This window comes from Erpetoichthys calabaricus, chromosome 9 (assembly GCF_900747795.2).
Source record: "Erpetoichthys calabaricus chromosome 9, fErpCal1.3, whole genome shotgun sequence".
Lineage (NCBI taxonomy): Eukaryota > Metazoa > Chordata > Cladistia > Polypteriformes > Polypteridae > Erpetoichthys > Erpetoichthys calabaricus.
Window position 1 is genome coordinate 63,821,547 of NC_041402.2, and position 20,545 is coordinate 63,842,091.

The 20,545-nt window shown below is 37.0% G+C and overlaps 1 protein-coding gene across 2 annotated transcripts in view; it reads left to right on the forward strand.

Moving 5' to 3' along the window:
* uri1 (URI1 prefoldin like chaperone) overlaps positions 1 to 20,545 on the forward strand; it is a 177,555-nt gene that overhangs the window by 146,193 nt on the left and 10,817 nt on the right. For both annotated transcript variants that reach the window (XM_028809670.2, XM_051932184.1), the window contains 3 exons: positions 8,191 to 8,368; positions 16,621 to 16,870; positions 17,534 to 17,676. In XM_028809670.2, coding sequence (XP_028665503.1) covers positions 8,191 to 8,368; positions 16,621 to 16,870; positions 17,534 to 17,676 — 571 coding nt within the window. The remainder of the gene's footprint in view (positions 1 to 8,190; positions 8,369 to 16,620; positions 16,871 to 17,533; positions 17,677 to 20,545) is intronic.

Below are 20,545 nucleotides of genomic sequence, written 5' to 3' on the forward strand. Positions count from 1 at the left end.
AAATAATATTTCAAATACTATTCAGATCATAAAATGATTTCTTAAAAATGTCACATATATTTGTCTTTCTTTTTTTTTCCGGAGCTGCGTTCACATCGTGCACCAGAAGGCATGAGCTTATTCAGTGCGGCAGGAACATGCAAGTGGCCGGTTGCTTGTGCTATAACACACTTGACTTGGCAGCGATCATCGCACATGTACTGTGCAAGGCATGCACAGGGGCCACTGAGAAAAGAAAAGTGTTCATGGCTCACCTTGCAGAGGAGCTTCGTTGTCACTTCTTACAAGAAAAGGCGATGGATAAAGCTAAAGAGGATGCAACATCGACAAGCTTCTGTTCCAACACTGCTGCTTCCCCAGCCCTTTTCAGTGTAATAGTAACCACAGTACAAAAATAAGTGAGTACATTGCAACAGGTACACATGTCGTAAATGTAGAAAGGACGATCCTTGGGTGTGTGGGAACTGTTAACATTTGAATCTGATGATTGCATATAGCGTGAAACTGACCTCTCTGCACTATTCTTTCCTCTGCATGTCCTGGAGTACAAAAGAAGTAGTACCATGCACACAAAAGTGGACACTGGCAAGATCGGAAAAAAAAACGCGGTCACTGATTACATACAAATGCAAGAAGGCATGCAAATGAATATGAATAATGTTGCACAATGTTTTCCGAAATGTACTATACAGGTCATAAAATGAGTTATTCCAAATATCATATATACCTGTGCCTCTGTTTTTTTTTTTTTTTTTTTTCTCCTCTCAATGCGGCCTTGACGTCATGGACCATAAGGTGCATACTAATTCAGCGTGAGCAGGAACACTCAATAAAACTGAGAAAATAAAAACATTAAAGTGACGGTGAGATATGAAGAGGGCAGATTCACCAGCATTTGTGTGCCAGCTTTTATCCCTCCAGATCTGAGAACTTCCAGTTCCTTTGTCTCAAAACACCACTCAACATCTACAATTATTCCCAGTTTCAGATAAAAATTAACCGCGTCAGATCTGGGGTTGGGGGTGGATGTTGTATCGTGATCGTGACTGAGAGAATAAAAGTGGGGAAAAAAGCGCTAACTTTTACAAGTACTATAAATTTACACCGGCTGTTACAGACACAAATCAAATGTATGTTTTTATTGTATAATATTAACAATAAGAGCAGCTCACTACTCAAAATGGTAAATTTGCAGACGAACCGGTTTCAAACTCTTGACCTCCGGGTTACAAGTCAGCAGATCTTACCACTACACCATGGAAGCTGTCGTATTGTACTTGCACCTTTTGTGAAAGTGTTTGTTTGATAGTTGGCCATCAGCCTTCACACATTATACAGTTCATGTCTACATTATCTATATATATATATATATATATATATATATATATATATATATATATATAATTCACTAAGTCCATGGCAAGCAAGACGCACGCAAGACCAAGCCCCACCCACCAACAATTCACTAAGCAGCCAACCATGGCACACGCACTACAGAGCCAACAATTCGCGCAAAAGCATTTGCCAAGAATGTTTTCATTAATCAAGAACGAAAGTCGGAGGTTCAAAGAAGATCACATACCGTCATAGTTCCGACCATAAACGATGCCGACTGGCGATCCGGCGGCGTTATTCCCATGACCCACCGGGCAGCCATTACTCCCACTGGCATTTGTCCACATAAAGTCAAACTTAAAATTGGTTCAGTCGTCATGCTTCTCAGAAACCTCATGCCAGCAAGAAGTCTCTGTAAAGGCACTAGATTGACTGTTATCAGCATTCACCGCAATGTACTGGAATGTAAAACAATCGCAGCTGCTACCTCACAAACTGTCCTTATTCCCCAGATTTCCCTGACCCCATCAGATTCAAATTTGCCTTTTACGTTTACACGCAGACAATTTCCTGTTAGATTGGCCTTTGCAATGACAATTAATAAGGCGCAGGGACAAACTTTCAAAAAGATATGCCTGTATCTGCCCAAAACAGTTTTCCGTCACGGACAATTGTATGTTGCTCTCTCCAGAGTTCCATCTTTTCATTCACTTACAGCACACAGGCGCGCGCGCAAGAGAGAGAGAATCCCTGACCCCATCAGATTTAAATTTGCCTTTTACGTTTACACGCAGACAATTTCATGTTAGATTGGCCTTTGCAATGACAATTAATAAGGCACAGGGACAAACTTTATAAACGATATGCCTGTATCTGCCAAACCCAGTTTTCAGTCACGGACAATTGTATGTTGCTCTCTCCAGAGTTCCATCTTTTCATTCACTCACAGTTGTATCCTCAAACCCACCCCATTTGGACAACTGTGTCTTTCAGGAAGTTTTCACCCATCAATACATAATTGTGCAGCATATGCTACGCCGTGGGTTGGCTAGTGTTATTTATTACTGAAACGTGAAAAACGTTTGTTTTAATGATACGTTTACATAGATTGTTGTAGACACAAAACACACATCAAATTATTTCCCCTTACAATTCTGGGTAGCTCATTCCCACAATCAAGGCAGGAACTGGGAGGACTTCTTGCTCGTTCTGAGGCGGTAGGGGGATGGTATAGCAGGCTGCTTGCTGCTTGGGCTTATCGACACATTTAGAAGACAAAAGATGCTGCCGGAGAGGTGCGAAGGGATTTAAGGTGGGCTGGATTTACGAGTTTTTTCGTTGACTCTGGTAATTCTAGTATTAAGAGGTTAAACACAACAGAGGTGCGTGACGGATCGCCTGATTCTCACATAGCTGAAGAAATATCTAAATGAAATAAAAAAATTAAACCATAAGTAAATTATTTATCTTTACAAAAGTATTATCAAATAATATGTTAAGACATGAAAATGTGACTGTGTCTATCGTTCTGGGAAGACCCATAGCCACGCTGTCAAAGAGCCTCATGTGGCTCGCGAGCCAACCCTTGCTCTAGAACATGCGACAGAGTTTTATAATAAGTGTCTAAAAAATAATGTGCCATTACCCACTAGTTAATACATGTTCAGATTTTCACTTGCTATATTTTTTTTTGTTTTCATGCCACAGTCACTCTGCTAAATTATGGTGCTGCATTACATGCTTGCATTCATATGTAACGTTAGTGTATATGTGCTTTCAAAAAAATGGCTGTAAAGAAAATTAAGTACCAGTCCAAGCTAAAAACTTTTTTTTAGTGTTGTTTGCAATGGAAATCAAAAACTCTGCAAGAGTGAAGCAGTGAATCTAACCGTTCATCAACTGCGACTGAAAGGCATACCTCTCATTCTGAGTCAAAAGGTAGGAGCAAGTTGGAAAAGTGAAAGTTCCAGACTAGTTAGCTATCTGCGGTAAAGTGAGGTCTACAGCTGATTGGCTTCTTTTAAGTAAACAATCACCAGACTTTCGTCTTCAGGTTGGGGGCATGGTAGCGGGTGTACGAGTGGTTCCCATGTGGACGGCCCTGCACTTAGTGTACAGGTGCAGGATTGCCCGTGACCTTAATTGCTGCTGGGAGCTGCTGATTGCCTCAGTTGTGCCATATCCCCACTTTAAAAGGGAAGCATGAGTGTAGGAATGGAAAAAGGGAAGAATCTAAAGAATCAAGAGGAAAAGGCCATAAGTTAAAAGATGGATAGAAACAAAAGGCAGTGAGCGGATGAAAGCCAGAGAAGACCAATAGCTGGGAGGAAGTCCCTTGGAGTGTGCGGATGGCGCTTGGGGGCTGATGCCCACTCCAACTGAGTGACCTGGGAACTGGAATGACGGAGCACTGCTTTATTGTAGCGGTCTCGCTGAAGGGAGGCATCATGGTTGCAGGGGAGTGAGAGGCTGAGAGGCATTCTGAGGGTGGTGCCATTGACCACAAGGATGCAAGCCTGGCAGCAAGAGTCAAAGGCTTGATGAGATACCTTGTCGGGAGCCAGAGACAGCTACAGGGGCCCAGATTATTTATTTATTTATGGAACATTTTGAGCACTGCACTTTTTGAACACTGTTTTGTTAGTGCTTTTATTAAAAACAAACAGAACACTTTTTCACCATCCCCTTGTTTAGTGTGTTTGTCCTCATCTGCACAGCTCATCCTGGTCATGACTATCGATGGTGTCGAGTTCAAGAAGCTCCCAAAATAGAAGGTGTATGATCTGACCCACACCGTTACACTATCGGACTTCAACTGGATTTTATTTGGTTTGGAGGAAGACGCAATAATGTGCAAGTGCTGCTGCAAGCCTAGTGTAACCAGTACAACAGATTTTGTTGCAGGATCACTCAGTTTCAACTGTAACAATCTAACAGCACTCTTCTGAAAGCATATTATATGTGGCAGGTCACAAAAGTGTGTTCGCTTCCCAGGTCCACCCTGCGTGGAGTTTGCATGTTCTCTCCGTGTCTGTGTGGGTTTCCTCCGGGTACTCCGGTTTCCTCCCACAGTCCAAAGACATGCAGGTTAGGTGCATTGGCAATCCAAAATTGTCCATAGTGTGTGTGTGTGTGCGCGCATGTGCCCTGCAGTGGGCTGGCGCCCTGCCCGGGGTTTGTTTCCTGCCTTGCGCCCGGTGTTGGCTGGGATTGGTTCCAGCAGACCCCCTGAACCTGTAGTTAGGATATAGCGGGTTGGATAATGGATGGATGGATGTTTCATGCGATTCTGAATACATAAGCCAAATTGCCAGTTTAGTTAATTTATTGAAATCTGTGTTTTTTTTTAAGGAAAGTGTGTGTGTGTATGTGTGTTTGTGTGCATGCATGCATGCAATGCACAACCAGAGCCAGAAATGTATTGTGTTTTATTTCAATTTTTTCAGTTTATTTTCAAAGTATTATTATATAAATGTTGTATATAAATCTATGTTTTGTTTAAAATATCTACAGGTAGGTCATATAAAAAATAATTTCTGAGAATTTTCTACAAATCTGTTTATTTGGCGAAAAGTTCCATTTCATGAACTTTGTATTTAATTACAAATGATTTTTTAAAACAATCCAAATAATTGATTAATCGACAAAATAATCGCCAGATTAATTGATTATCAGAATAATCATTAGTTGCAGCCCTACTCTGCACATTTACAGTAAATATTAGAATTTTTGCCCTTTCTTCAATGTATATTTACTCCAAATCTGTTCAGTTAGACAGTGTCAGTAAACAGCAGTTTTCAAGTCATGACACAAATTTTTCAATTGAATCCAAGACTGGGCAGTGGCTGGAATGTTGTCTTTTTTCAAAGCCATTCCTTAGTAGCTTTGATCATTGTCCTGATCAAAAAATTAATGTTCACTTTGAATGCAAATCTCTGTTAGACTAAAACAGGTTTCCCAAGGATATCTATGTGTTTGGCTCCTAGCTTGGTGGCAACTAGCTTTCCAGTTCCTTTTGTTGAAAGTGTCCTCATCTCTTTTTTTATTTTGTTGGTATCAGATATGAATGGTCACTTTCATATATGATAGTGAATTCCTATTCAGTTTGAGTCTCCTGTATCTGATTTGAGTTTAAATAATCAGGTCAGATTTTCACTCGAGTTTGGCTTGATTACATCATGTTTTGTGCATTATGCAACATGTTACAACAGTCATGCAGGACAAAGCCAACAAACTGAACAGTGATGCAGCAAGGAAACAAAATGTTTATTAGATTTCTGAGCTATACTGACTCACTGTATTTAAAGAAAAGGCTCTGATATTTAAATGTGGAAAACTGAAGAGCATTTGCAGAAAAAACAAGGAAGATCCATGTTCATGGCCTCATCATTATGTCACAACACAACTGAGGCATATATATTACACAAGCTGAATATGTATGTAAACTATTAAGCCACATTTAGACTGTGCAAAGTAAACACTATAGACATTGGATTGGTTTTATTCCCCAATTCTGATTGAGGCATCAAGACCTGGTAGTGCAATTGCAGCTTTAATGTTTTTTTTCAGAAGTAGCTTACTTATAAACACTGTCCCACAGAGGCGGAATATGTAAAGTGTTGAAGAAATTGTTGATGTCTATATAGTCTTTCCTATTTCAGCTAAAGATAATCTACAAGTCAAATCAGTACTGTAGCTGGCCTCTGGGTCACTTATTTGATATTTGCCTTTCTTGTCCAGTTTGGTAGGATAGTCTGATTATGGATGTGTCTGAGATGTTCCCTTTTTCCATTTTGCAACGGTCAGTCTCACAGTACTCTTAGGAAGGTTCAAAGCTTTGCCAATCGTTTTATATCTTTTTCCAGATTATTTCCTCCTACCCACTTCATTTTGAAATTCCACAGGTAACTTCTTGGCCTTAATGACAGCAGAACTGATTAGACCTTATCTCTGAACATTTTAAGCCATGCTTAGATTTATTTAAGCAAATTAGTGTAACTAAATAATAAAAAAAAATACTCTGTGAGCACTTTGAAAATTATAATATTCTTGTCTCTTTTTCAGCTGCTTGCAGTTCTACACAGCAGTGAATAAGTATTTTTTTCAGCAGTTGAATCTGTTGCAGATAAGATGGTCATAATAGTCAGCCTGTTGGACTTTTTCTGAATTTCACTTTTAAAGTCTACTTAGATTTCTTTGTTTTCCGTTATTTTGGCTGACACAATTCAAAGCATAATCCATGCAGTTTTTTTAATCTTCAGTTTTACAAAGTACTTTTCTTGTAAACGAATATATTGTATTCTTATCCGAATTCTTGTTAGACATACTGCTGTAAAGTTAAATGAAAAAAAAAGTCTTGTGTATGTTGTACATTATGCCATTTACATTTTTGCATGCAAAAGTATTATATTACTTGCAAATCAATGTCAAAATTTGTTTTCTAGATCAACATTTGAGTAAACCATACAAATTAATCACCATTTCCTTATATTATTTTAAGAAGCTTGCTTTTCTTTAAATTTGCAATATAATTCAATATTAGTTTAATTTCTGTTCTGGAATTGTTTAGATATTTGTCAGCTGTGCTGCTTGTCAGGTGTGTGACCTCATTTCCCCTTTCTGCAAATTACTATTTTTAAGGCTTTGGTAGCACATTTCAGATGTTAAAGATGACTTCCTTTTTCTTTCACAATTCCATTTTCTACCTCTAATGAGCTTTATGCTAATCTGCACAGCTTTAGTAAAAGCGTCAGTAAAACAAATTGGGGGAACAAAGTATATGTCTGCTTTGGCTTTCAGTGTTATGCATTTCACGTTGCTTACGTTAGGAAACAGGTTTGCTGTCAGTATTTAAAACAGTGATGTGTTTTTATTGTTGGGCAGAGAATGCTTTATATTGCATATTATAAAACAATTTTTTAACTTGTGTATAACTAACTACACCATCAGAGAACATGACAAAGATGGAACATATGTTCAGTTATTTTCAGGTCAGTATTTATTTAATCGGGTCATCCTTAAGCAAAAGGATTAATTTTAGGACCAAGAGCACCTATACGTAGAGAAATGGTACATTGTCAAAATGGAAACCAGCATACTTTCTAAGTCAGCATTGTGAAGCTTAGGAACAGGGATTCAGTTTTTCCATGGTCTCTTAGTTTTATGGTAAGGAAGGAATGATGCCCTTACAGTTTTTCTTATGAGCTAGAGTATCAGTTTATGGTTTCAACAGCAGGGAATCAAAAGCTCGGGAAGGATCCGACCCCAGTTTTACAAAAGCTGTTTATAAAACACCACAAGGATAACTGGAAAAAGAAAATGAAGGTCTTGTCCGTTTTAATGTATATATGAATAGGAATGCCTTAGATCATGTTGGTTGCCACTCACTTGAGTTTAGAGTTTAGAAGACACATATAGCCTGTTATTGGGAGCCTTTACAGCCTTGAAAATGATTAGGGAATAAGACTGTTAGAAAAGAGGATCAACCAACACCACAGATTGATCGGTGAGGATATCCTTCATGCTAATTTGACTTCAATGAAAATTTTTTTGAATACATTTGATTATTTTCATGTGTTTTATTTGCTGTTTTTTACTTCTTTGTTACTGTCTTGTTTAATGGCAACAAGTAATTACTGATTGTTATGATTGCTATAGCTTATCCCATGACTTGTTGAACAGTGGCATTCTTAAATACTATTTGGTTTATTTTATGAAATATATCCTAATGGTAAATTGTTTACTTAAGGTTAATTAATGTGAAGTTACATTTTCTTTTTACACTGTATAGTTGTCAAGAACTGTTTGATTAATATAACTCTTAATTTCAAGCAATTTTTGTAATTATTTTCTCAGGCAAGCATAGAACTGCCCACAAGCCATTTTCAAAACCTAAAGTACAAGAAGTTTTTGAGTCTGACATTGAAAATGGAAAAGGATCAAAATCGTCAAGTGGTATTCTTTCTGAAGAAGAGCTGTGGGCCAGACTTGATGAGCTTGAGGCAGAAGAAGAGATGCTTGATGAACATGAGAGGTGAATACATATGCACCCAGAACAGGCTCATCAGAAATTTTAGGATACTTCAGAAAAGTCAGGAAAAGAAATTAAAAACATACAGTAGAAGACAAAAAACATCCTAGCACTCCTTTTTCATGAGGGTTAGCGTGTCTTACATACCCTAGAAAAACTATATGAATTAGTTATCAGTCCACAGTGCATCCAGAAGCTAAAGAGCAATAAGTGTGTATTCATTGGAGCACACAAGTGACTGATTAGGTTGAATAGCTTATAAACAGAGCCCAATCGGAGCTGCAGCCTCATAATGACTAGAGAAATAATTTAAAATCAAAGCATTCAAAAATAATAACAACAATAATTGCCTCTCTCTGATGCCAGTCTAAATGTTTAAAAACTATTGTATGTTCCAGTTTGTGTTATAAGCAATGACTTTGTAAATGGGAAGCACTGTGTTTATATTTGTTGGCATGTTTAGAACCAAAATCCTTTCTTGTTTTCTTATATATGTGTGGACTAAACTATTTTTAGGTTAGGCTGATGCTTGCATACTGTGGTAGTGAATGTTTTGGCTTTATTACATTAACCTAAATGTGATATATGGAATAATTAATTGGAGAATATTGGAAGATGGGAGATATTCAGGTATCTTATTATGTGGAGTGAGTTGAACAAACCATTGTGGATTTAATTTTCTAAAAGTGATGTTAAACAGCCTGTGTTGCAATTGTGGCACATATTCACTTACACCCCTAAACCTAATTTTTTGGGCAAGTTTAAACTAGCTAACTAGCTATTGAACTTATCAGGCATCACTTTTAAGTTGTAGGAAAAAACTGGAGTACTCCAGAATAATACAACTCATAATCAGGAGGAACATGCACACTTTACACAGACATTTGTCAGATTGAGATTCAAATCCAAGTCTACACTTTACTGAAGAAAACTATCCTCTTGGAAATCCAGAAGGCCACTTTATATTACTGAATAGGTCAACTTGCAGAATATTCATAGAATGAATAACAATCATTTTAATGCATGTTGAAGAACTGTGTGCTCCATTTATCATTATTTTATTTAAATTAAAATAGCCAGTGCACACATTGGTCATTATCTCTGATTTTTTTTTTTTATGTCAAATGAATCACTGCTGTGTTTTTCGTTACATTTGATGCACATTTGCCATGCTATATTATCACATTTCTTGTGTTTTTGTGGTCTGGATATTTGTGCTTTTGGACTATCAGTATTTCTTGTCCGTATTGTATGCTTAAAGCATACCAAGTTTTTATTATAATTGTGATATTATGAATTCTGTTCATTAAATATTCTATTCCAATAAAAAAAAAAAAAAAACCAAAGACGTCCTGCAGACAGATGGAGTGATGGTGAGGGTAAAAATAAAGTAAAATAATGTTTTAATGGTGGGGTTTTTAATATATCTAAGGTGGAAATTTCAATATCCATCTTTTCCTTTAGGGGGAGTAGAAGAACTTCTTTTAATAAGATTCCATAGTTAGTATATCTCTAAATATTAAGAACTGCTTCTGTTAACATTAAATAAGGAAAAATGAGTTATAATTGTAAACATTTCCATAATTAAAAAAACTGTAATTAAATTGGATTCATTATTAAATATTGGCAAATATGAATTTTCGCCTGCATATGCAGAAGCATTTTAAAGAATATTTTGTGCCAGAAAGCAAACTAACTTGTTTTAGGAAAGATCACTTTACTCTAAAATTTAAAGATGCATTTTTGTTGTTTAAAGCAACTTTTGAGCTAGGTGTTTCATAGCTGAGTTTTACTACCAGGATGTAATCATTTTCAATCAATCAGTGTGTATTTTATTAATTTATTTCGTAATTTCCAGCTGTTGCTGGCTATACTTAAAATCCTATTTTTAAATTTGTTTTGAAATGTATATTGTGTTTGGGTTTACCAGTTTCAGTGTGTTGAGAAATAGGTGTTACTTGACCACATTTCAGAATATTTTCACTCATTTCCCCGAATCCTTTTTATTTTTTTAGTAATCATTTTCAATCAATCAGTATGTATTTTATTAATTTATTTCGTAATTTCCAGCTGTTGCTGGCTATACTTAAAATCCTATTTTTAAATTTGTTTTGAAATGTATATTGTGTTTGGGTTTACCAGTTTCAGTGTGTTGAGAAATAGGTGTTACTTGACCACATTTCAGAATATTTTCACTCATTTCCCCGAATCCTTTTTATTTTTTTATTTTATACAAGAAAAAAGGAGTTGCAAAATCTAGAAATGTGGAATGAAAGATGTCAAAATAAAAATTTTAAGCGCTTACCTGAATGATAGTTTTATAATTACTTTTGAATGGAAAATTTACTTCAACATTTTGGTAGACTTCTGTTGCATTAAAGCTGTTGTAAGGATATGTTTAGGTTGGATATTTGTTTTCCTTGTAAAGTAATAAGGTCGCCCTTTCATCCATCTGTCCATCTTCATAACTGGGTTATTCTGGACAGGGTTATGAGGCAGCTGGAGTCATTGCAAGTAGTCTTTGGGTACAAGGCAGGAACAACACTAGACAGGGTGTCAGCCCATCACAGGGATAAAACACGAACACACTAGGGCCAGTTTGGCAATGTCAGTCCACCTAACCTGCAGTGTGGAAGGAGCCAGAGCACCTGTAGGAAACAAACAGGGAGAACATGCAAACTGCATCCAGAGAGCACCTGGGAAGCAAACCCTGGTCTCCTTACTGTGAGGCAGCAGTGCTGCCAATGCACTACAGTGCTACCAAAGTCATTCTTAGAATTTAAAATATAACACTTCATCACAATAGGATGCCATTTAATATATCTGTTTGATTGGTTGTTTTAGATGGAAATGAAACATTTTTTTTTCTCTTGAGATATAAGGAATCTACAAACCTAATTGAGATTAAGCAGTTCTTAATCAGAACCCTACAGTTCGGTAGTTCTTTGACTTTTTCCACAGTCTCACTTTTAACTCGCTGTATTACCAGAGGTAGATTGGTAAAAATTCTGTATATGGACTTTCATCTTATTCAGCTTATACTTTTATGTCTACAGGTTTTTTGTTTTAAACAAAGCCTTTCACTGATTTACTAGCACATTTTTTTCATCAGATATTCATTTTCTATAACCTTATTTTCCAGTAACACTCTAGAAAATGTACTTTTAACTGTGGTCAGTTTCAAGATTTGTTTTTCAAGATTCACTGTAATTTACCCTGAATATAAACCGCTCATGATAATGCAGGTGGCTGGTTTTTTTTTTTTTGTTACAAAATAGTGCTTGGGCTCCACATATGATTCTGTACCCTAATGCCTTTTTTGTGAAATTACACAGGACTCATTTTGTCATTTACCTAAGCCATAATGTTAGTATGAATATCATGACAACCCATTTCCAAGGCATAACCTTATTTGGTGCAGCTGGGATTAGCTCTAACTTGGTGCTTCCCTTAACTGAGTAATTGTATCCAGAGGTGTGTGTTTGCTTTATGACAGTATTTTTTTCAGAGAGCCAGTCAGGTGTTCGAGGATAAGTTCGGTATTTTTCCCAAGTCCAATTTATTTCTTCACAAACATGGTATATATGCAATTTCCATGCAGATTGTGTCTTAAAGTTAAGGATTTTCTATAAATTATATAAAAAAAAATATTTTGCCTACACTGCCATTTTGTAATGGAGGCTTATGATGGGACGTGGGGTACCTACAATGAAAACATATGAACTTATTTTCCATTTTTCAAGCCAAGAAAGTTGTCAAGTATTGATCCGACTCTTGCAATTACACACATTTTGTAAAATAGCTTCTGAATGTCATTTCTTAACAAAAAGCTCCAATACTATGAGATTCTATCATTTTTAAAAGAACAACTGTGCATGCTACCACAGAGCTTGTCATCTTCTGTAATGACCTTTCACTAAGCTCAAAGGGGCATAGTTTCCCATCAAAAGATGAAATCAAAGTAAACTGTTTGTGCAACGTGATTGGCTTAGTTTTGATTTACTTCTGTATTTATGTTAGAACTGACATAAGCAAATAAAAAAAATATCCTTACCTTGAGAAAAATAGTACCACAGAAATATGCAACAAAATGATTATTTTCAGATCAGTTTTGTTGTCACAAACATGCGTTGGAATAGAACTTACATAAGCAAATAAAAAAAATACCCTTACCTTGAGAAAAATAGTACCACAGCAATATGCAATAAAATGATTATTTTCAGATCCGTTTTGTTGTCACAAACATGCGTTGGAAATGGGGAAGGTATGTTTTCTGTTATTGAAACTCAAAGAGGACTTTAATGGTTTATGCTTTTGTTTTTCATTGGTTTCATTGTAAAACGCCAGTGCTGGCAGTGTATTTTTTGAAATCTATAGAAAATGCTTAACTTTAGAACACAGTTTTGCATGTCAAATGCATATCATATTTGTGAAGTTTGGATACCAAATGTATCCTTTAAGGTGTATGTGTTTCTGTATATGGGGAATTAAAAGGTTTTTCATTGTCCTTTTGTTCTTAGATAGATGTGTAACACTGATGACAATTCTGCTGACTTTCAGGTCATGAATTCATACTTCTAGTCACTCCATATCTACCTGCCTTGTCAGTCTTTTATTCTTTTCAGTTGGGGTTACATTTTAGTACTGTGTAAAAAGCCGAGACATTATTACTAAATCAGTTTATAGTTAGTTTTGTTCATGTGTGTTTTTCTAATAAAGATAAATGAAACCTGTTACAAACATTTGTATATCTTGACAGTAAAGCTCTGGACTCTGTGGTGGGTTACAGTGCTTTATACTGATCTTTTATTGTTTGTTCCACTCACTTTTCATTTTAACCTGAAAAAGATAGTTAAGCTTGGGGAACTTCAATAAAGGGCTCAGATACAGTTGAAATCATTAGTAGGTTTAATTAAGTTTGACATAAATGTATTAAACTTATAGTAGACAGTAAAAGGACTCGAATGTATTAGCAGAACATTTTATGGTCAAGGTCTCAGTTTTTATACATTTGAACAAAATGTATGTATTCTTGTTGCTCATGATACTTTTTTTGATAATAAGCAAAACAAATGCACTTGATGCCATCCATCTTACTAACCGAAGGTTGTAAACCGGATATAAGTTCTGGGCACATCGAGGCGCACACACACTGCGGCACTGCAACGTTACAGTATTACAGTACGGAAACCCCAGACGTCCACACTACACGGCGTAAACCGGATATGGACGCAGGGCTGAACTTGCTGTGCTCCACTCACGCACACTGCCGCATTGCAACGAGCCCGCCACCTGTAAACTAGACTTGCTCTAATCCACTGTGCCAGTAATGTAGATCACATAACGGTCATTCAGTTTGGCGCCCGCCCCAGAGTCAAACGCAGCGGCGTCCACAGAAAAAACAAAAAAAACAAGAGGATTCAGAGCATATGTGAATCACATTACAGTATTACGGTACGGAAGCCCCAGACGTCCAAACTACACGGAGTAAACCGGATATGGGCGCAGGGCTGAACTTGCTGTGCTACACTCTGCCAGCAGTTGGTGTCATCAAAGGCAACAGAATCACGTGTCCACAAAACGAGACCGCTTTACTACAGATATGCGTATGTAATTAAATGACTTTTCCCCAGACGCACCCACCCTCCATGATATGTCATCCATCCAGATATCGGACGGAACAGAAACTGATTGCCATTCTTGGATTTCCGATTCGCTGGCGAATCGTGGGCTTACTAGTAAAGAATATTCAAAAATTGCTTATTCACAAAATATAAGTTTAGTAAAACTTTTCTTCATCAGATGAGGTCAGATCAGGTCAGGTTGGGGAGCATGCACTGGTACAGCACATTGCCGCACCCACCGTATGATGAAACAGCAGACACACAGTCCAGTCCCACCCTCCGGAAATGACCCTCTATCTACCGCAGCCAAGTGTTATGTTTAGGGATGCACCGATACCACTTTTTTGTAAAACGAGTACGAGTACAAGTACTTGCATTTCAGTACTCGCCGATACCGAGTACTTGCCGATACCGAGTACTTAATAAAAACATGATTTAAATTTACAGGTAACAGCTTTAGTCATATAATTTAACAAAAAAAACAAGAAACTCTCGTCTATCCACTGGGAGGTTAGGCTAATTAGCGACACGGGGCTAACACTGCTTGTCCAAATATCCGTGGTGAAACTAAACGCAGAGGAGGCTTGCAGTAGGCTGTGGATATGTTTTTTCACAGAGTCGTGTAGTTTAGGCAGCTCCGTGTCAGTCATGTAGCGGCGGCTTGGGACATCATATCTGTGCTCCAGAACATGAAGGAGACGCAGGAATCCCACATTTTCTACCTCCGAGAGTGGCTGGTCAGTCAATGCAATGTACTCGATAATTGCCTGTGTTATTTTCACAGCACGTGGATTGTCTCTGGACATTTTCTCTCGTCTTGCAAGAGTTTGCTGCAGCGTGGGTTGTGTTGGTTTAGAAGCGTGGGTAAACTCTTTGTACTCGTTGTCGTGTTGGGATTTTAGGTGCTTGATTAAATTACTTGTGTTAAATGCGCTACCTTTTGAGCCTCCTCTGGACAATTTCGCTGAGCACAATTTGCAGTCCGCCTTTGTTTTGTCGTCTTCATTCACTTTGAAATAGTTCCACACGGCTGACATGTCTCGCCTCGCCTTCTCCCCGCTCTGAGCTGCAGCCGGGTCCTGGGGGCGGGCACTCGGCGCCTGTGATTAACCCCTTACACGCCGCTCAAACATAGACATTTCTCAGACCGTGGTATCGGTCCCTGGTATCGGGGGACTTTTAACGAGTACGAGTACTTTAGAAAATGTGGTATCGAGGCCGATACCAGATACCCGTTTCGGTATCGGTGCATCCCTAGTTATGTTGGTGTCCCCTTGGCCTGGTCCAGCCACTCCGGTCCTCAACAATGAGAATCACCCTTGGGGAATCGTGCCACATGGCCGTAGTGCCGAAACTGACGCTCCCTCACAATGCAGGTAATTTACCTCATTTGGGACTCCGCGACACAAAGTCAAAGCAGTGGTACCCAAGGATTCTCTGAAGAGACACAGTACCGAAGGAGTCCAGTCTTTGTCTCAGGTTGCTGGATAGTGTCCATGTCTCGCAACCATATTGCAAGACAGGGAGCACAAGGACTCTAAAAGACTTGGACCTTAGTCCTTTTGCTTAGATAACGGGAGCACCACACACCCCTTTCCAGCAACCTCATGAACTCCCTATGTTCTCCCAGTCCGTCTACTGACTTCATAGGAAGAGTCGCCAGAGACATGAATGTCACTGCCGAAGTAAGTAAACCTCTCGACAAGGTTAACACTCTCTCCGTAGACAGGTGGTTGTGCCTAAGAGGTCATTAAAGGCCTGGATCTTGGTTTTTATCCAGGACACTTGCAAGCCCAGACACTCAGACTCCTTAGTCTCTCGAGGGCCCCAATCAGAGCTTCCATTGACACGGCGAAGATCACTGCATCGTCAGCAAAGTCAACAACAGTGAATCTTTCTTCACCAACAAATGCCACACAGCCGCTTTTCCCAATGACCTTGCCCAACACCCAGTCTATGCAAGCATTGAACAGAGAAGGAGCAAGAACACACCCCTGATGAACTAAAATATCCCAAAACATAACACTCTACCTGATGTCCACTTGATAACACTGTTGTTTGACATTCTAACATAAGCAGTAGTCCTGTGCTGATGAGGTTAGTTTGATTTGTTTAAACAGAAGTAAGCCAAGCTATTATGGCATCCAACAAAAGTATGCCAATTCTACTAGAAACATATACTTAAGCTTATGAACATGCTTGTTTTCATCTGAATTATCTTAAAGTAGCTGTACAATGGCAAATTTTGTAAAGCTTAAAAAGTATTAATTTTGAGCAGAGTTTACATAAGTTAATTGGTTAATGGCAATATACTCTAGAAATTAATTCTGCAACTGGTATTAGTTTATAAGCAATGAAATCCATTTATGCTGCATTTGTATAAAGTATAAATTTTATTGTGACACACAATAAATTAAAGTTGGTTTTACTTATAATAGATGCAGAAAAACCTTAAAATATTCACCTTTTGAGTAAAGTTAATTTCAGTTAGATGTGTAATAGCACTATACCCCAAGAATCATTTTCTGAGGACAGTGTTTGGAAGCATCTTTTCCAGTACAGCTTCATTGTTTACAGTTTTGTTATGTTTTACTTAAGTTATCTTTTTTTTAAAATAATTTTCCAATTTAGAATATCTTTCAATGGGAATATAAACACGGAAGAAACAACGTCTTCATCTGAAGAAGAGAAAGAAGATCACATTAGGCAATTAACCCATGTACTTCATAATAAAGAAGACTTCCATGTCACTAATGAAGACTCTGGGCTGAGGGATTGTCAGTTAAATGGTACTGATCAACAACATATCGATGAAGATGATAATGAAGAGGAAAACAATATTCCAACAATATACTTTTCTCATACTGTAGAGCCAAAGAGAGTAAGTTTGATACTTTTCTGTGCCTTTTAAAAACATTTTTATTTTACAGGGAAATTTTCTTGAACCATTAATCATTGCATTTACATAGGAAACCAAACTGTTTTTTACAGATACTTTAGAATGTTTGAAATTTTATAAAGAAAGAGAGAAAATTCATTACAAGCAGTAGGATGTTAACATTTTGTTAATGAAAAGATTACAAAAATACTTTACATTTTTGTGAGAAATCTGAAATTGTAGCCTTTTGGTTTTGGATAGTTAGATTTTAATTTTGCTTAAGTGTACATATCCTCAACATATCCTGGAGAATGACAGTAAAGTAAATCCAATAGAATGTGATAATAGTTTCATTAAAGTAAATTAGGTTGTAATACATATGTGAAAGGTCAATCCTATTTTCTGTTGTGTTGGGCTATATTAATAATTTGTTTTGGAAAAAAATGGCTGTACAGTATATCCTTGCGCTAAAATAATGAGAGGAAAGTTATGAGACTTCGCTTAGCAAAGTGTTTGTGAAAAGGTTATTTTTGGTCATCATTTTGCTGTTTAATGTTCTCTAGACTTCAAAAAGACATTTAATATTTGTAATAGCGTTAGTTTTTTTTTATATAAAAATGATGGAGAAACATTTTAGTCACAATTGTTTCTCAATTTCCCTTGCAGGTTAGAATAAACACAGGAAAGAACACAACTCTCAAATTCAGTGAAAAGAAAGAAGAAGCCAAGCGAAAGAGGAAAAACAGTAATGGAAATGGGCACAATGTTCATGAACTTCCAAAAATTAAAAACCCTGCTGACATTTATCGGTAATCTTTTTAAATGTAGCTTATTAAAGAAACGTATTTTTGTAATCTGTTACTGAAATCTGTTTTATGTGCTTTCTTTCAGTGTACCGTGAATATGGTTTCTTTGCAAAATTAGACTAATGATTATTCTTCCTCTTATTAGGCAGTGCAGTCTTGTGGCTGTGACTTTCTTTTGGTATCATTGCCATGAAGTATGGTTTGTTAAGAAGTTACATAGGTTGTTACCCTTCAGTTTTCTAAGAAAACAGCATATGATGATGCCAGTATGTCTCTCAGTGCCAAGGTGTCTCATGTAGAGACACTAGGTTATAGTATTGAAGATAAAAACTGCTTTTATATTAAGTCGTTTTATATGTGAGAATTCCCCAAATGGTGTGGGCAGAAGTTATTACAGATAGGGTGCCCTGGTCATCACAGCTCAAAGTGTTACTGCTGTGTCTCTCATCAGGACAAGTGAGGTGATATTGATGATCTTTTATTGTGAGTAATATGGAGGAATAATCTATACTTTAAAAATTATATAAAAAAGTTGAAAGCTTGCTAAAATCATTAATTATTAATATAGAACTTTTAGAATAATTTCAAATATATTTATTTGAATTTTACTTAAAATGTGTGAATTTTGATCAATGCTTGATTGTAGAACCATATCTCAAGCTTTTTTTAAATTTTCTTTACACACCAGAAGTATATATTTTTGGTTAATTAAAGTACGAAAAAATGCCATCATGTGTTATTATATATATTGCTGTATTTTTATGCTGTAATTCAAATTTTACAGAAATATATTTTAAAAAATTAGCAGTGCGCCATGACATAGTCAGTAATGCTGATGCATCATTAATTCATTGTTTTGGGTTCCTATGTCGCGGTTGGCAATTGCCATGTAGACTTTGCACATTCTTCCCTTGTCTGTTACCTGTTTTCCTCTGAGTATTCTGTATTTTCTCCTGCATTCCACAGCACATGCTGGTTAGGTTAATTGGCAGTTCCATATTGGCTTTGTAGATGTGTACATGAATAGACTCTGTGGTGGATTGTCATCCTGTACACGGCTGTTTTTTCTTCTCTGAGGTGGATTGGCACCCTGCACATGGCTGTTTTTTCTACTTTGTGGACAATTCTGCTCAGACATTCCCATTCTACACATGATCCAGAATTGAATTAGGAAGGCTTGAGAGTGTTTTGTTATGTTAAATTTATCACATAACTTGGATAATTGACAGTTACTTGAACGCAGATAATGCTTATGAAATATAAGATGATAATGTTGTTTTCACACCAAAAATGTTAAATCATGGTGGAGTTTGAAACAAGTTCCAGTAGTGTAAAGTGAAACAGGTGTTGACCTTGGATGTCAGGTTCTAAACTTGTTTAATGTAATGTGTACCTTCAAGCCATGTCACCTCTTTTCTGTGGTGCCTTGATGGCATATGATTAAATTGGCAGGGGTTTTGTGGTGGAAGCTTACTTGAAAGCACTTGCAATTTTGTTTTGAATGCATCGACATTGCTCATTATATCAATAAATTTGTATTTTGTTCCTGGCAGCAAACCAACAGTCAGTGGTTCAAACCACAGTAGTTCTCCAGGTCTGGGAAAAATGCTGAATACAGAAGCCACTGGTCATTCTTAATTTTAGTATATTCAAAATATTTAGATAATTTTAATTTCAGACAACGTCTCTGTAAAACTCAAACTGAAATTTATCTCTGCTGAGCCATCCTACATCAGTCTGCAGTGAAGAGTTAATTTCATTTGCCTCTTCCAAGTCTGTGCTGTGTTTTGCCAGTGCACCTTTTAGATTTAATATCTTTCCGCGCAGTGTTTGCTGATGATTTATATGGTGATTATAAGAAAAATTAGAGTTTTTACATTTTTCATAGTGTTGCTGTGTTTACACAGTGCAATGCATCCAAAAGTTGTTGGTCAAATAATTAAATTATAAAGAAAAACACTTGTATGCAGCTGTGTCCTTTTACAGTTGATTCTTGGGGTCTTTTGCGTAGCTTGACATTGACTTCTTACAGGACTCCTTAACAACAAAAGTCAATGTCAATTTATTTATATAGCACATTTAAAACGACATAGGAATGCTGTGGCCAAAGTGCTTTACAATAAAAGAAGAAAAAAACATATAAATAACATAAATAGAAATAAAATAAATTAACATAAATAATAAATAGAAGTAAGATTACATAATCACAATGAGGAAACCATCAGTATTACTGAAGGTCACGGAATGCAAGTGAATAGAAATGAGTCTTTAATCTTTTTTTGAACAGTTAAATTGTAGACGACTCCTTTATGTAATGAGGTAAAGAGTTCCACAGGTGAGGAGCAGCAGCTGCAAAAGCCCTGTCCCTCTCCCTTCGTTTTACACTTGGTACGAGGGACAACAAGAGACAGCTGACCAGAAGATCTAAGCACTGTAGATGTCTGGCGTAAAGCACACAATTCAGATAAATAGACAGGAGCAAGCCCATGTAAAGATTTAAAAACTAGCAACAAGATTTTAAAATTAATTCGAAAACTAACAGGCAGCCAGTGTAAAGAAGCTAATATTGGAAAAACAGAATCAGACTTTTTTGCCTCAACCAGAAAGCAAGCAGCAGCATTCTGGACCAACTGTAACCTGTGTATCAGGGATTTGCTAATCCCAGAATACAGCAAGTTGCAGTAATCAAGGCGAGAAAAGATAAAAGCATGAGTAGCTTTCTCAAGATCCCTAGAAGATAAAAAAGGCTTGATCTTACCTAAAAGATGAAGCTGGAAAAAGCAAATCTTGACTACAGAATTAATCTGTTTCTCAAAAGAGAGGTTACTGTCAAAGATAACACCAAGATTGCGGACTTGAGGTTTGCAAAAGA